The sequence below is a fragment of the Oncorhynchus masou genome, chromosome 30 (assembly GCF_036934945.1).
Source record: "Oncorhynchus masou masou isolate Uvic2021 chromosome 30, UVic_Omas_1.1, whole genome shotgun sequence".
Lineage (NCBI taxonomy): Eukaryota > Metazoa > Chordata > Actinopteri > Salmoniformes > Salmonidae > Oncorhynchus > Oncorhynchus masou.
In genome coordinates this window covers 60,132,753-60,150,361 of record NC_088241.1, presented here as the reverse complement: position 1 = coordinate 60,150,361, position 17,609 = coordinate 60,132,753, and the positions used below count along the sequence as shown (strand labels likewise).

The window sequence follows — 17,609 nt, the reverse complement described above, 5'->3', positions numbered from 1 at the left end:
TTCAGCAGCTACTCTTCCTGGGGTCCGTTAGATACTGTACATTCAGCAGCTACTCTTCCTGGGGTCCGTTAGATACTGTACATTCAGCAGCTACTCTTCCTGGGGTCCGTTAGATACTGTACATTCAGCAGCTACTCTTCCTGGGGTCCACATACAATGAACAAATACATGACAAAGTATACAGAACAGTAATAGACCCGAACAAAGTAAGATATTAAATATACCAAGAGATAAAAATATTACACACTATTCAAATCTACATATTCATATTGTTATATACAGTAGAGTTAAAATAGATATTTAGAAAGAGGAGATGTTTTTTTTAAAATTCGAAACATTTTTTATTTGCCTGAGCTGGGTGTTTGAAGGTGTGGAGTGAACCGGTTTGATAACCCAATGATGTCATCCCTTCCTGAGTGTACATAGACAGTGTGTTGTATAAGATATCAGTGTGTTTAGTTTGTCAACACATTTTGAATCCGCAGGCCAGATATACCCAGTGACGTGCCAGTGCAAAGGCTGAACGCACACAAACGCATACACACCCACACATATACACACACACACCCCCACCACACACAAAAACGCATACACACCCACACATATACACACACACACACACACCCACCACACACACAAACACATACACACCCACACATATACACACACCCCCACCACACACACAAAACGCATACACACACACATATACACACACACACCCCCACCACACACACAAACGCATACACACCCACACATATACACACACACACCCCCACCACACACAAAAACGCATACACACCCACACATATACACACACACACACCCACCACACACACAAACACATACACACCCACACATATACACACCCCCACCACACACACAAACGCATACACACCCACACATATACACATACACACCCACACATATACACACACACACCCCCACCACACACACAAACGCATACACACCCACACATATACACATACACACACACACACAAACGCATACACACCCACACATATACCACACACACACAAACGCATACACACCCACACATATACACACACACACCCCCACCACACACACAAACGCATACACACCCACACATATACACACACACCCCACCACACACACAAACGCATACACACAATAACTATACGCACACACCCACTCTTACCCCTCTCTCTGCAGGCGCTGTTGGAGTTCCTGAGGAAGGTGGTAGCCTATGAGGAGAAGAACAGGATGGGTCTGTGGAACGTGTCCATGATCGTGGCTCCCAACCTCTTCACCTACCGGGGCAAGAACGCCAAGCAGGAGGAGATACAGGGCGCAGCAGGGGCAGCCCACCTCGTACGGCTACTCATCACACACCAGGACCTGCTCTGGACCGTGAGTTGGCTACTATATACACACACACACACACACACACACACACGTGTACAGATACATACACACATACACACACACACACACACACACACACGTGTACAGATACATACATACATACATACATACATACATACATACATACATACATACAGACATACATACATACATACATACATACATACATACATACATACATACACACACACACACGTGTACAGATACATACACACACACACGTGTACAGATACACACACACACACACACACACACACACACACACGTGTACAGATACACACACACACACACACACACACACACACACACACACACACACACACACACGTGTACAGATACATACATACATACATACATCCCCCAGTATAAGGTGTTAATCTATTGAGGCTGTACCTTTTTGAAATGACTGGTTGAACAAATTACATCTAAACTTCCCAAACTGTTCCAGTGTCGCATCTGAAATTTTACGACTTCCAGTAATTCAATAAGGTTTTTATTTGTTTTATTTTGTATATCTCCTAGTAGCCTGGTTAAATCAGAAAGAATACTGCGCTCATTGTTGTTTTACTGGAAATCAGTTGTTATGCCAGGCTAGTAGACGGGTTCATTTAGCCTGTCTCAAAACCCCTCAAGGAAAGTGATCCGGGCACTTTGTGTGAAACGCAAAGAGCAGCTTGACCCAAATCTGGACTGGTGCCTGGCTTATTAGAAAGCATATAGCCTGTATAGCCCCAACCCTTAATCATCTGGGCAGGGAGATTAACAGGTCTATTGTTCTCTCCTCAGGTACCCTGCTTTCTCATCTCCCACGTGAGGAAGTTAAATGAGGCTGGTGCCAGCAAGAAGCCGCCCAGCTCAGAGAAGACCAAGAGGAAGCTGCTACTGATGAGGAGGAAGACCACTGAACGAGAGAAGACTGAGAGGAGCGAGGTAATGATTACTGACTGTATAGTACTGTTACCCAAAAACAATTCAGATGTATTCTCAATGTTAGTTTGACTAGACAACCACATCATAAGTTATTGGGTGTATGTTTGCTCCTAACAGAACTTAATTGGATGAGGTCGCTAGTACCTTTCAGAATGAGATGCACGTAATGGGACTTGAATTCTCTTATCTTGATCCACAGCTCACTGACCTCCGACAAGGGGTCATCAGGGTTCACGCCCCACTACACGCCAAGATCTCCATGGCGATCCAGCTTGACAACGAGACCAAGGCCAAAGACGTTATGGCGCGCTTCGACTACGAGAACGGGTCAGTGGGGGACGAGGATTACTATTTTCTGTCCCATACAGTACCTCTGTTGTTTTTTGCTCATGCATACTATAGAGATGTCTGGGTTTATTCAAATCATTCTCTTTTCTCTCTTAGTCGTGGCACCAGAAACACTAGCCGGAGGCCACGTCAGTATTTGTTTGAGGTCGGAGGAAACATAGGTACGTACCATTAAATCACGGACTCTTTCAAACAGATTCTGATTTATGTCTTTTATCGAACTAAAGAAGGTTTCTCTCTCCTCCAGGTGAACGCAGCTTGGACCCTGAGACTCACCTTCTAGACGTGTACCACGTGAATCCCCACTGCGAATGGGTCTTAAAACCCACAACCACATGAGAACTGAGGAATCACTCACTCAACACAGAGCACAAGCAGACTGAACCACTGCTCTCTTGAGGTCATCCTGGTGAACTGACCATGCATGGAGGCCTGGTTGAATTGAGGTTTCATCCCCAACTACAGACCACTAAAAAGAGAGACAGCGCTTAAAAAGGGACTATGGAGAGGTACATTCTCCTGCTGAAGGATAGATGTTCCTGTTTTGTGGGATTTAAACCTTTTTTTAACAAATTACTAAAAAAAGGACGGAACCACTGTACTCTGAAAATCCGGGATCTGTATGGAAGTATTTGGAGGAGGGACAGCTTTGTGAAGACGTGCCACACACGTGACCAACAACATACTATTTCTGGACATTCAAATTGTTTGATGCCAAATATGTGCGCAGCAAGGTTCACCCACGACAGAGGCCATGGACACAGTAACAGACAAGGATGGGTCCGATAATCAAATAATGTTTACCACTTCATGCAAGACCCAGTTAAAATATATTTTCTATATTTATACCACTAATTGATCCTGCTTTTAGTATTGTCACACATACTACATGTAACTTTTGTGTCATTTTGTAATTGCAGCATGTTGATTGCAAAACCATTGGGAGTGAGGAGATTCAGAACATGTGCATGATGGGAAGGAACAAGCGGAGATGGGATGATCTTATACTGAATACAGACATTGTTACAATCTCCAACGTTGAAACAACTTCCTTTTCATGGTCTCTGATCAGGACTAGGCAGGTGATAACAATTTAGTGAAAGCCTATCCAGTCCCTTCACCTGTCAGTGGTCATGAAGGAAAGGTGATGAGGAGAGGAAGCTGTGTCAGATTATTGAAACACAGCCCCACATCAAACTTTGAACAAGGATTCCAACCATTGTCAAACCCACCTTCTCTGCTTTTTGGGTTTGCATGTTGAACACTTAAACCTCTCCCTCCTAATACATCTCCTCACCCCAATGGACTGTAAATGTGAAAACCATGTACACACTACAGTATGACTTAACACACTCAACCAATCCTGTGTCTAGTCTACATAAGGGACTTGCATGACATGCCTGGAGAGTGTTTACAATACTTCCTCTAATGAAGACGAGAAAAGGCCATGAGAAAAGGAGCTTCATAGCAGTTTGCCTGACATGCTTCCAAACTGATTTTTACTTCAAACCACAGTGTTCAGTCTGCTTACAGTGTTTGAACTTGTGAATGTTTACTTTCAGGGCATGTATGTACAGTATGTATGTATGTATGTATGTATTAGCCCAACCAACCTCTCTCCACTTTGTTCTGGGTCGTTCCACCAACTTTGTGCCTTTTGAGAAGTGTAACTTTGTCAAAAATATTGGATTTCACCTAATTTGAACATTGTCATAAAGAGCACGTTAAACTTAACAAACTGTTTTCCCATAAAGGTAAAATAAGTTCCTATTAAGTGCCAAATAAAGTAACATGGCTGACTAACAGGGTTGATGATTTAATCTTAAAACAGCTATAAATCCCCTTGTTGTGAGAAATTTGAAAGTAAGCTTCAAAATGTGTTTTTTTTAATTGTTAAAAAATTATGTTCGAACCCCCCACACACTTTTCCATCACAAAACACCAGAACATGGTAAAAAAAAAAAAAGAGTAGAACCAACTCACCTGCTTTTACACCATGGGTTTGACTAGTAAATGTTCAATGTTTCTTTTGAAAAATACATTTATAAAGGAATAGTTTTGCCATGTTAAAACGAGTTCAGTTCACATAACAGGGTTGACCTTAATGAGGGACTGACGTAAATGAATCACTCATCACGTTAAATAAATCTTCAGAAATGACAGAGAAATAAAACAACTAGGACTCTACAATGATGGTGAAAACCTGGGAGATATTTTGGTGTTAAGGGGGTTAAAGTCTTTCTAGAAGTCAGAGTTGACATTCAGAGTTGCTGAATTTTGGCACTATTAAAATACTTATGGGATTCTTCATGTGGTCTATATTAAAGGGCACTTAACTTAATATAACAGGCTTTTAAAATGCCTTATTGGTGCTCGATTTCTACTTAGCATATTAAAGGCACTCTCTTTGTGGAACGACCAGCAGTGTTAGCCTAGCCTGGCTTCCAAACTGGTTTCACTTCAAACCATAGTAAATTCAGTCAGGTCTAACCAGGCTAATCGTAGCCTGCTTGCAGCATTTGAACTTGTGACTGTTTACTTGCAGCTCATGTACGTATTAGTCAAACCAACCTCTCTCTACTTCTACTGTGCTGTTACTGTAGTTCAGTGTTTGCCTGTGCCATGATTGTCAGCCTTTTGTTGTTACAAGTATTCTGTGGTCTGAACCTGAACCTGTAGAAAATGCATTGAAAAGATCCTTCTGCTCAGGATTATTTAATTTATCCTTCCAAAGCCATTGTGTAAAAAATAATTCTGTGAAAGATTAATTTGTACCATAGACTTACTACAATGTGTGTATTGTCTGTATATAGAATACTGAATTTTGCATGTTTTTATTTTATTTATTTGACCACTGCCGACAGTTTTGGCCAAGTGGCACAATGTATCACTGACACAGTAACAATTGAATATAACGTAAAACATTTCCTTCTCACCTCAGAATCATATCTTGCCTGAGCTGCGTTGTGAACAAATTGTTTTCAGTTCAGTTTCTCCTCAGAAATAGCATTCAAACATTGTTCTGATTAGTACTCCTGGGGGAAAATGCAGACTGACAGTCATGGATAAAGGCTTTGATGTGGTATGGCCGGTTTAATACGTAGGTATGTGGGCAGCCCTGTACTGGAGCCAACAGATCAGGTATGTCTAGACTTAAAACTATTGCACTGACAGAATGCAGATGGCTTACTTATTTTTATTAACAAATATACATTTTCTAGAACATAAGACATTCTACTGTCCAATTCATTTGGGGGGAGTCAAAAGTACACAGTAATTTCATTGGTCACTTATTTTTAGGGTCATAGCATTAGATATGGTTGTGGTATTATCGTGGTCAGATTGTGGCGGGGCAGGAGTGTGGAGACACTCCTTGGAGGGTGAATGCGGTGCTGAGGTCCAGGATGTTGATCACGTGGCCCTTGATCAGGCGGATGTTACGCATACAACCACGGAATGACGATCTGGAAGTCAGGCAGTTCTGTTTCACTCCGACTGTAAAAGAAAGACGGAGGTCAATATATTCATTTATTTGACACTGAAATTGATCAACGTCAAAGCAAAGTGGTGACAAAGGCCCAGTTCAGTGAAGTTTCTAGATTTTAGGGTCTAGGGGTTGTTTCTGGACAGAGACGGAAGGTTCTCTTCTAGAGAGGGGCATACCAGGGAAGCCTCCCACGTAGATTGGGTCCTTCGTCTCAGCGGAGGTCGACTGGGGGTGGGGGTTGTCAGTGAGCACCGTGACCCCGTCCACGCTCAGACTAAGAGTGTTCTTGGTCTTCTTGGCCAGCAAGGTGTGCCAGCGGCCGTCACACAGCCACCGGCCCAGCCGCGACGTGGCCGACACCCGCCCGGCGCCATTGTTCACGTGGAACACCGCCTGTCCGCTGGCAAGCTCCAGGCCGATGGCGTCCACCTTGGCGCTGCTGACCCCCAGGAGGACCCCGTCAGGCGCCGTGCTGCGGAACTCCAGCGCCACCGTCACGTCTGAGCCCACCTTGTACCCCTCCTTCACTGCAAGGGACAAAGCACTTCATACCACTGTCACGTCTGAACCCACCTTGTACCCCTCCTTCACTGCAAGGGACAAACCACTTCATACCACCGTCACGTCTGAGCCCACCTTGTACCCCTCCTTCACTGCAAGGGACAAAGCACTTCATACCACTGTCACGTCTGAGCCCACCTTGTACCCCTCCTTCACTGCAAGGGACAAACCACTTCATACCACTGTCACATCTGAACCCACCTTCTACCCCTCTTTCACTGCAAGGGACAAAGCACTTCATACCACTGTCATGTCTTTGTACCCCTCCTTCACTGCAAGGGACAAAGCACTTCATACCACTGTCACATCTGAACCCACCTTGTACCCCTCCTTCACTGCAAGGGACAAACCACTTCATACCACTGTCACATCTGAACCCACCTTCTACCCCTCTTTCACTGCAAGGGACAAAGCACTTCATACCACTGTCACGTCTGAGCCCACCTTGTACCCCTCCTTCACTGCAAGGGACAAAGCACTTCATACCACTGTCACATCTGAGCCCACCTTGTACCCCTCCTTCACTGCAAGGGACAAAGCACTTCATACCACTGTCACGTCTGAGCCCACCTTGTACCCCTCCTTCACTGCAAGGGGCAAAGCACTTCATACCACTGTCACATCTGAACCCACCTTCTACCCCTCCTTCACTGCAAGGGACAAAGCACTTCATACCACTGTCACATCTGAACCCACCTTGTACCCCTCCTTCACTGCAAGGGGCAAAGCACTTCATACCACTGTCACATCTGAGCCCACCTTGTACCCCTCCTTCACTGCAAGGGACAAACCACTTCATACCACTGTCATGCAGTCAGGACACACATGTCCCGTAGACACTCACATACGTGTTATAAAACATGGTCATCTATGTATTGAGCTTGTTGGTATCTTCCAAAGCATTATTCCGGTTGAAAATGGAACAGAAATTATGGCCATGTTGGATTTTCCTGATGTTTAGGGACATATTTTATTTGACATATTGTTGGCATTTGAATCTAAAACAATGTCTTGTTTACCTGAGTATTTGCCTTAAAGTGCGGCATGTAATGGTGGTAGACTCACTCAGAGCAGCATATCCGCTCCCACTGAAGAATGTCCCGTCCTGGGCTGCAGTGAAACAGTGAGCAGTCGAGTGTTCAGACACTGGACTCTGGGTGTCAAGTTCAACGCTGTTCAGGATCACCTTCTGGATGCAGCCCGCCAAGCTGTGGGTCACCTGGATGAGGGAATATTCACATTTGGGGTTATGGATAAACATTTACTCGGCAGGAAATGTACCACCTGCTTTCAAGACCGAAACGATAATCAAAAAAACAATTTCGGCATGAATAGAAAATCAAATCAAATGGTATTTGTCACATGCTCCGAATACAGTGAAATGCTTACTTAAGCAATAATGCAGTTTAAGAATAAAGAATGTGGTGTAGTGTGACGTACGTTGCCTATCTTCTTGGCGGTGTAGGTATGGGGCAGTCCTCCCAGGTACAGCTTGTTCTCCACATCCAGAGTGTTGCCTTTAGCCAGCACTGGAGCTGACGCCTGGCTGTCTACACTGATTACCACACTCTTCTTATTGAAGTCTGTCTTCACCTGCACATGGAGACACACACACACACACACACACACACGTTACAGGGTTGGGGAGAGTCGAGTCCTGACAACCTACCTGGTAATATCACTGCTTTCAGTCATGATTTCAAACTATCTTGAATTGTCGCAGTTTTGTTATGCATCCCCTGAATCGACCCAAATGCAATTTGACCCAAACAAACACTGCAATCTACTATCACTTTTGGCCCAGAAGGGTGTGGTCACTAACTGTGTGCCACTGGCCGTCGTTGACCGGCACAGGGAAGGAGGCGGTGGCGGGGCCGCTGCCCTTGTCACAGGTGAAGAACAGACGACCCCCTAGCAGCTGCAGAGTGGCGTAGTCCATCTGGTTGGCGTGGGCCATGTAGTAGATCAAACCACTCTGGGCAAAGGTACGCACAGACAGCTCCAGTGAGAAACTGTCAGGGAGAGAAACGAGAAGACATATGAAGCGTTTCAGCCACTGACAAGGCTATTTGGAGTTATCCATGATTTGCTGTAAGATAAAGATGTTTGTTAAAGGCTTTTTAGACTTCTATATAGGCAATGACGAAGTGGATATGACCATTTGTATTGCCGTGGCCTTCTCATAATAATCCTATATTGTTGAATAAATCCACCAACCAAAAACCTAGCCTGCTCCCAGATCTTTGCGTGCTGTATAGCACAGCATGTTTGGCATGACAATGACCATAGGAGTTGGCAACCGATCTGGGACCAGGCTATAGAAGGAGATAACAGATCTGGGACCAGGCTGTAGAAGGAGACAACAGATCTGGGACCAGGCTATAGAAGGAGATAACAGATCTGGGACCAGGCTGTAGAAGGAGACAACAGATCTGGGACCAGGCTATAGAAGAAGACAACAGATGTGGGACCAGGCTATAGAAGGAGATAACAGATCTGGGACCAGGCTGTAGAAGGAGACAACAGATCTGGGACCAGGCTATAGAAGGAGACAACAGATGTGGGACCAGGCTATAGAAGGAGACAACAGATCTGGGACCAGGCTATAGAAGGAGACAACAGATCTGGGACCAGGCTAACGACGGAGACAACAGATCTGGGACCAGGCTATAGAAGAAGACAACAGATCTGGGACCAGGCAAACGACGGAGACAACAGATCTGGGACCAGGCTATAGAAGGAGACAACAGATCTGGGCTTATTGAACTGTGCCTTCCTCTCAATTACACATAATGTAGGCTACAGTGGAACACTTGAAAAGACTTCAAGCTAAGTCAATGGGAATGTGTAACATTAGCCCTGCTCGTTTCCAAGCAGAGCCAGAGATCCTCGTGAATTATAGATACTTACTGGGACAGCAATTAAAATTCCTATCTTTAATGAAGAGATACAATATGCACTCAGGCTCAGAGAAAAGGAATCGTTGATTAAGGCCTTAAGAGTGCTTTTTGCTATGCACTATACTGGATCTTACCTTCCTACGCCACTTCAATGTACTGGAATGTTGGCTTGACCCTGTTTTACACATGTAGCTATGGGCCAACTGATATCAAGGCTAAAATGTAAAAAATGAGATACAACACTATGTAAGACTATAGAACCACAGACGTGTGAATCTGTAATATGCCATATAGAATTATAGCATATAGAATTATAGCATATAAAATTATAGCACATAGAATATTACATATAGAATTATAGCACATACAATTATAGCACATAAATTATAGCATATAGAATTATAGCATATAGAATATTGCATATAGAATTATAGCATATAGAATTATAGCACATAGAATATTGCATATAGAATTATAGCATATAGATTATAGCATATAGAATTATAGCACATAGAATATTGCATATAGAATTATAGCATATAGAATATTGCATATAGAATTATAGCATATAGAATATTGCATATAGAATTGTGACAATGATTGAAATATCATATGATCTGTTTGTGAAAAAGTAAGTTGTGAGATGTTGATGAAGGGAGACGGTAGTTGAATGAGCCAGGTCTTAGTACTGACCTCCTCCTCACTGTGTTGGGGTTGATGTTGAGGACCTTATGACTATGTCTGGAGATGCCAAACTGATTGGCCGCTGGGAGGGATGTGCTGTTGTCCATCGATGCACACTGGAGAGAGACACAGAGAGACCAAAGAACAATGAAGGAAAAGTCGAGGAACTATCAATGACGACAGGGTGACATGTTGGAAGGTGGAAGAGCTGCTGTTTATCCCAATAATAAGAGCTGTGTGTATTTTAGTGGGTGTTACCGTGAGCGTGCCGGGGGTGAGAGCGCTGAGCTGAGTGGGGGGTGGTGGAGGGGGTCTGGAAGGGTCCAGGGTGGGCTCGGCCTCCAGGTCAGTGTCATCAGGTAGGAGGACCCTCTTAGGCCTCTCCTCCAATAGACAGCTGTCCATGTCCACATTGTGGTACTTCACTGCTGCTGACAGGTCCAACAACCTATAGGGACACAGCACTGGTCAGAGCCTTGGGTTACTATGGATACCATCCATCTCCTGACAGTACCATGACAATGACATCAAAGGTAGTAGCGAGATAAACACACCGAAGTTCCCTGTGGGAAAAATCAAGTTGTTCTATCTACCTGCTATTGCATAAAACACTCCAGAACATAATGACTCTAGTCACGCCACAACTACTCATGTGTCTTTCAAGTCAAAACACATAAGCAAACCACTACACCATTTAGCTAACATTGCCTTCAAATGGCATACACTTTGACAGGGCCTATGATTCTGATATAAATTGCACAAAACATGGTTTCATAGTGTATTGGGCGTGTGACTCACTTGGCATCCAGGGCCAGGTTCCTGATGCAGCCGTAGAAGGAGGAAGTGGTTGGTAGCAGTCCGGCGCCCTCTTCTGGTGGGAGGCCACCCATGTACAGAGAGGAGAAGGTCAGAGAGGCCTTCTCCGAGGACAGGCGAACTGTCTCCTGGTGGTCCTCATCCACAAGTACCGTCATCGTCCTGGATAGACGAGACACACACAGAGGACTGTGTCAGTAATAACCCTGCACTTCCCTTTGGAAAAGACTTCCTGTATATTTTTCCACATTGGAATATATGATTGACTTCAATCCCATGGCAGTTGATTGTTATATATCCATCCTTTTATCAACCATGTGTAGGCCGATGTATAACATCAGTATACAACGATCTGATGGAGGATCATTTCAAATGAATGTTATCATTTAGAACCATCCATCAGCATGAAATCATCATCTGTGTTACAGCTTAATCAGTCCCTCTTCCTGGTGCCACTCACTTCCTGTTCCTCTGTAGGATGACAGAGTGCTCCTGTCCGTCACTGAAGCTCCCAGAGCGTGACTTGACCACAACCTTGTGGACGCTCCCGCCCTCCACCATGTTGACGTGAACCTCCAAGTGTCCCGACACCAGCATGACCGCCAAGATGGGCTGATTGGAAACCCAGAGAAGGCTGTCAATATACACTCTAATCTTAAGTCATTTTCTTGGTTAGAGAACTCCAACTAAGTCATGCTACAGTCACCATAAAGCTCTCTTTACTCCTGCTATGGTGAAAAACATGGGCATACACACCAGTAGGAGGCTGGTAGGAGGAGCTATAAGAGGACTCTGGCTGCAATGGAATCAATGGAACGGTATCAATCACATCAAACACCTGGAAACCACGTTTGACTCTACCATTTATTCCATTCCATTACAATGAGCCTATCCTCCTATAGCCCTTCCACCAGTCTCCACTGATACACACTTACCTGGCGTGCCTGTCTGCGTTTGCGGGTGCCTGCCTTGCTGAAGCCTGCCAGGATGATGCCAGTGTGGTTGCGGGTGGAGAAGGAGGCCAGCAGCTCCCCCTGGGAGCCAAGAGACATTGATGGCAGCTCCACATAGCCCTCTCTCAATACAGACACACTGCGGATTGGCTGGAACACACAAGTTTTTAAATTTAATTTAACTAGGCAAGTCAGTTAAGAACAAATTCTTATTTACAATGACGGCCTACCAAAGGCAAAAGGCCTCCTGCAGGGACGGGGGCCTGGGATAATAAATAAATAAAGAAATACAATATAAATATAGGACAGAACACACATCACAACACGAGTGTCACGTTAGTTCCTTTTTTATGTCTCTGTTTTAGTTTGGTCAGGGTGTGAGTTGGGGTGGGCATTCTATGTTCTGTATTCTATGTTTGTATTTCTGTGTTTGGCCTGGTATGGTTCCCAATCAGATGCAGCTGTTTATCGTTGTCTCTGATTGAGAACCATACTTAGGCAGCCTGTTTTCCCACTATGATTTGTGGGTAGTTGTTTTCTGTGTCTGTGGTTTCCATACGGAACTGTTTCGGTTTATATTTATTTCTCTTGTTCTTTTGTTTTCGGTGTTCAGTTTAATAATTATATTATGGACACTTACCACGCTACGCATTGGTCTGATATTTCATACTCCTCGTCAGAGGAAGAAGAAAATCGTAACAACAAGAGAGACACAACACTACATAAAGACAGACCTAAGACAACAACATAACAAGGCTGCAACACATGACAACACAGCATAGTAGCAACACAAAATGGTAGCAGCACAAAAACATGGTACAAACATTATTGGGCAAAGTCAACAGCACAAAGGGCAAGAAGGTAGAGACAACAATACATCACGCAAAGCAGCCACAACTGTCAATAAGAGTGTCCATTATTGAGTCTGTGAATGAAGAGATGGAGATAAAACGGTCCAGTTTGTGTGTTTGTTGCAGCTCGTTCCAGTCGCTAGCTGCAGCAAACTGAAAAGACGAGCGACCCAGGGATGTTTGCGCTTTGGGGACCTTTCAAAGAATGTGACGGGTGTTGTACGTGGAGGATGAGGGCTGCAGTAGATATCTCAGATAGGGGGGAGTGAAGCCTAAGAGGGTTTTATAAATAAGCATCAACCAGTGCGTCTTGCGACGGGTATACAGAGATGACCAGTTTAAAGAGCGAGGCTGTTTCTCATAGGGAATATGGGAAGGCTTTTTCTATTCTGTGCAACAATATGGCATCATCATGTACTGCTGGGCACCTTCCTCTTTATAAAAATCAACAGCAAAAATCAAATGCCACAACTGTCACTGTCACTATTCACTCTTCCCAATACCCCTGTCTACCTTTCATTTGTTTAGAGAGGATAAAGCCCATTAAGGAAGAAATATATAAATTAAGGGTATTTACTTTCAGTTCTCTAGCCTCAAACACACAGCCTTTCTAGCCTTAAACACACAGCCTTTCTAGCCTCAAACACACAGCCTTTCTAGCCTCTAACACACAGCCTTTCTAGTCTCAAACACACAGCCTTTCTAGCCTCAAACACGCAGCCTTTCTAGCCTCAAACACACAGCCTTTCTAGCCTCAAACACACAGCCTTTCTAGCCTCTAACACACAGCCTTTCTAGCCTCAAACACACAGCCTTTCTAGCCTCAAACACACAGCCTTTCTAGCCTCAAACACACAGCCTTTCTAGCCTCAAACACGCAGCCTTTCTAGCCTCTAACACACAGCCTTTCTTACCTCTAACACACAGCCTTTCTAGCCTCTAACACACAGCCTTTCTAGCCTCTAACACACAGCCTTTCTAGCCTCTAACACACAGCCTTTCTTACCTCTAACACACAGCCTTTCTTGACACCATAGGAGTCTCGGAGAAGGTCAAAGTTGGAGCGGGCGATCTCCATGTTTTTGATGCAGCCCACATAGGACCGTGCTACTACTTGTCTCCTGCAAAGAGAATTCAATTCACAATTTACCTTATGTTAATTTACTTAATGTAGAAAAATAAATAAATACAACAACTCAAACACTAAGCTGAATATTGACATTATGCAGCAGGCTAAAGGCATCCACATACTAGCGTTGGTCCTAGCAGATCTCGGCTAGGCAAAGTGAACGCCTGTGCCTTGCAAACTCCCTTAAAAGCCGCAATATTACTGTTTGTCCTTCTTGACACGCCGTAGCAACAAGTACACTTCCTCAAAATAGTCTGTTACATCCAACTAAGATGTCTGGTGCAGTATATCTCAAGTGAAAAAATGTGCATGAAAACTAGTCATTTGTCATTGAATGACAACGTACACTTCATTGAAGAATCCTTACTGTTGACCAATCACTGACAAAGGGGCATAGACTTTGGCTACCGAACCTCAACAAGCCCCAAGAAAAAAATGTAGGCGCTCAAACAGCCGAAAAATCCCCTGCTGAATGCTAGCCAACACCAAAATATACAAAAACGTCAATACATTTTATGATAATATATGTGCAAACTGTTTAGACTGAGAAGCATACAGTAACCTTAAGAATCTACACCAAAAATATATGAATCACAGCAACACAATTGCATTTCAACTAGGAGTATTTAGCAGGTAGGTGAAGTATGCGCCAAAGTACTTCCAGTACCTGATAGGTCGAGACATGGGCAGTCCCCCGATGTAGATTGGGTCCAGGTCGGAGCGGTTGAGATCAGAGGCGGACCCAGGAGACTCTGCCTCTATAATCTCTTTGTCTGATGAGTTGTCTGCAGCCATCACAGATATATAAGCTGGGAGGATGGAAAGAAATACAACAGTTTACTTTACATCAGACCTGGTTTCAAATACATCTATATTTAAGTATTTGCTTATTTAAAATACTTTTTTCTGTGTATTTGAGTATTTTCAAATACACAGCCGTGCCTAAAACATGTTTTTTTATTTGAGTACTTGAATCGTTATTTGTAAAAACAAAATAGTGTATTTTCAAATACCTGGGTTATATGGATGGGAGTGTATTTTTGTATTTTCAAATACTTTCCACATGTATTTCCTACTTGTCTTTTCAAATAAAATATATCTGAATACTTACTTTGAATGTATGTGAAAGTAATTGAGATATTTGAAATAGTATTTGAACCCAGGTCTGCATTACATACATCCTATAGGCATTTTTCCAGGACAACCACTACAAAATAATAGGGATATACACAGTCTCAATAAAGCTCCAGGGAAAAAAAGCTGACTGTGACCCAGAAAATTGTGGTTGCCCGACTATACCCTATATAACTCTTAGCCTATAACCTATGAACTATGACCTTTGCGTTTGTTCCTCTGCAGGGTGATCTTGTGCCAGCTGCCAGTGTTATAGGCTTTGTTGGAGGAGAGGGTCAGAGGACCAGAGCCAAGTTCAAAGGTTAGATGCACTTGGCCCTCCACCAGCTCAATGGACAGGAAGTCCCTCTGAAATAACAAATAAATACATCAGTCAATCTTTATACTCCCCAGAAGGTCATTTGACTTGCCACAGCAGAGGACGATAGTTTTCCACTACAGTATGTACATCTCGAAAACAAATAGTTCAGTGTGGTTGTAGTGTGTTTGTGGGTCAGCAGGGGGCGTACCGTGGCATTGGAGGCCAGGTAGAGCAGCAGGCCGTTGGGGGAGAGGGTCTTGAACAGCAGTACGATGGAGGTGGAGGTGGAGCGGAGGGGTTTCTCTACCACTGAGTAGCCACTGCCATCAAAGTGGAAGGATGTCTCCTCTGTCTGTGGACTCATGAAGCAGCCGCGACACCGGCCCTCCCTCTCGGCGTAGTTCCACAGCCCGATGTTCTTCTCGTTGAGCCACGCCTCCCCCATACAGCCCTTGAACTGGGTCATCTTCACTGCAGAGGACTTCTGTGTAAAAGAGATTGAATAAATTGTTTCAGATTATCTCAGTGCTTTGCATGTCCTTTGTAATTTTGTGTCAAGCGACTTGAATGTTTTTTTAAAGTTGTATTGGGGGAGAATACAGATACGTGTTGTTTGACTTAACCATAGGTGTGGGAAGATGTTTGGGGGTGATGGTGCAGCGATTCTTTCGCCAATGGTGTAAGGGTGCTGAGAATGTTTTGTCGAGGGGGCTATACCGGTCCACTAATACAAGGACTAGTAAATCTTTTTTTATAGTGATTTGTCCCACGGTTATGGATGTAACTTGAATTGAATCAGTTCAAGCTCTCAAGGACCCAAGGTGGTGGCGAGAACCATGTCTGAGTGAAAATGACCCAGCCATGTGTGACTGTACCTTGATCTGGCCTCCCAGGCCACCAACAAATATAAGGGTAAACTTGTTGACATCCAGGACCGTAGCAGAGCGTGGTGAGGTGGTCTTGACCGCGGGCAGGGGGTCTGACTCCAGCTGGTGGACTGACAGCGTGCCGTGCCTCCCAAAGCGTGTGGCGTTGATGCGATGCCACTTGTTGTTGTTGATCTGGATGTCGGGGTACTCCAGTTTGGCGTGGCCTGAACCCGCATCCCACAAGAACCCCACCTTGCCACGATGCATCTCCACTGCCATGAAGTCCTCCTGATATGCAGCACCAGTCAAACGTTGGGACAAACATACTCATTCAAAGGCTTTTCTTTATTTGTACTATTTTCTACATTGTAGAATAATAGCGAAGACATCAACACTATGAAATAACACACATGGAATCATGTAGTAACCAAAAAGTGTTACTTTACCCATGTAGTTATAGCAGTAACATTGACGTACATTATAAAGGGTTTGTGAAGGGTAGTTTATAGATTATTTATAACTCTCTGGTTGAATGTAGATTATATAGACTTTAGTTTAAAACAGACTTATGGGTAATCATTACGAGGTACTTTCGGTGGGTGACTCACGCTGGAGCTGCTGCCCATATAGAAGAGCAGGTTGTCAGGCTCGCTGGTCTTGACGGTCATAGTTAGAGTGTTGAAGTTACTGGAGGACATCTCAGGCTTGTAGGCCCTCACACAGTCTCTGTCTGCCAGCACTGACACCTTGATCTGTACCGGAGAGAAAAGGACAATATTAGCCAGTTGAGGACAGAGTGCGTTGGTCCATGTGCAGCAGGGTTCCCAAATGGGGCCCGCGGGATGGTGGTTCTATTTGGCCACCCCAAGTTTTCTGAGCAAAAATCAAATAGTTGGACACCAGGAAATCTGAGACACGTGATTGTAATTTTGTAAATCTGAGACACGTAATTGTAATTTTGGAAATCTGAGACACGTGATTGTAATTTTGTAAATCTGAGACACGTAATTGTAATTTTGGAAATCTGCGACACGTGATTGTAATTTTGGAAATCTGAGACACGTGATTGTAATTTTGGAAATCTGAGACACGTGATTGTAATTTTGGAAATCTGAGACACGTGATTGTAATTTTGGAAATCTGAGACACGTGATTGTAATTTTGGAAATCTGAGATATTCAAATGTATGCAAGACCCGCTCCTCTAGTTGATGATCCCTGGTGTACAGTGTGTGCGTGTGTG

At 44.0% G+C, this 17,609-nt stretch overlaps 2 protein-coding genes across 6 annotated transcripts in view; one reads left to right on the top strand and one right to left on the bottom strand.

Annotated features, from left to right (window-relative positions):
• LOC135522893 (rho GTPase-activating protein 28-like) overlaps nucleotides 1-5,630 on the top strand; it is a 42,292-nt gene extending 36,662 nt beyond the window's left edge. For all 3 annotated transcript variants that reach the window (XM_064949572.1, XM_064949574.1, XM_064949573.1), the window contains exons 11-15: nucleotides 1,192-1,389; nucleotides 2,191-2,334; nucleotides 2,534-2,661; nucleotides 2,779-2,843; nucleotides 2,930-5,630. In XM_064949572.1, coding sequence (XP_064805644.1) covers nucleotides 1,192-1,389; nucleotides 2,191-2,334; nucleotides 2,534-2,661; nucleotides 2,779-2,843; nucleotides 2,930-3,021 — 627 coding nt within the window. In that variant the 3' untranslated portion in view covers nucleotides 3,022-5,630. The remainder of the gene's footprint in view (nucleotides 1-1,191; nucleotides 1,390-2,190; nucleotides 2,335-2,533; nucleotides 2,662-2,778; nucleotides 2,844-2,929) is intronic.
• A 230-nt stretch (nucleotides 5,631-5,860) lies between these two features.
• Nucleotides 5,861-17,609, bottom strand: part of LOC135522892 (laminin subunit alpha-1-like) — a 109,999-nt gene continuing 98,250 nt past the window's right edge. Inside the window, exons 42-57 of one of the 3 annotated variants that reach the window (XM_064949569.1) lie at nucleotides 16,976-17,119; nucleotides 16,374-16,655; nucleotides 15,707-15,982; nucleotides 15,401-15,545; nucleotides 14,731-14,872; nucleotides 13,941-14,055; nucleotides 12,066-12,233; nucleotides 11,591-11,742; nucleotides 11,113-11,292; nucleotides 10,573-10,762; nucleotides 10,324-10,430; nucleotides 8,553-8,742; nucleotides 8,171-8,323; nucleotides 7,796-7,949; nucleotides 6,346-6,696; nucleotides 5,861-6,177 (exon numbers count right to left, since the gene is read on the bottom strand). In XM_064949569.1, coding sequence (XP_064805641.1) covers nucleotides 6,020-6,177; nucleotides 6,346-6,696; nucleotides 7,796-7,949; nucleotides 8,171-8,323; nucleotides 8,553-8,742; nucleotides 10,324-10,430; nucleotides 10,573-10,762; nucleotides 11,113-11,292; nucleotides 11,591-11,742; nucleotides 12,066-12,233; nucleotides 13,941-14,055; nucleotides 14,731-14,872; nucleotides 15,401-15,545; nucleotides 15,707-15,982; nucleotides 16,374-16,655; nucleotides 16,976-17,119 — 2,907 coding nt within the window. In that variant the 3' untranslated portion in view covers nucleotides 5,861-6,019. Of the gene's footprint in view, nucleotides 6,178-6,345; nucleotides 6,697-7,347; nucleotides 7,507-7,795; nucleotides 7,950-8,170; nucleotides 8,324-8,552; nucleotides 8,743-10,323; nucleotides 10,431-10,572; nucleotides 10,763-11,112; nucleotides 11,293-11,590; nucleotides 11,743-12,065; nucleotides 12,234-13,940; nucleotides 14,056-14,730; nucleotides 14,873-15,400; nucleotides 15,546-15,706; nucleotides 15,983-16,373; nucleotides 16,656-16,975; nucleotides 17,120-17,609 lie in introns of those variants that run through there. The other 2 variants (XM_064949571.1, XM_064949570.1) reach the window with 2 other exon arrangements.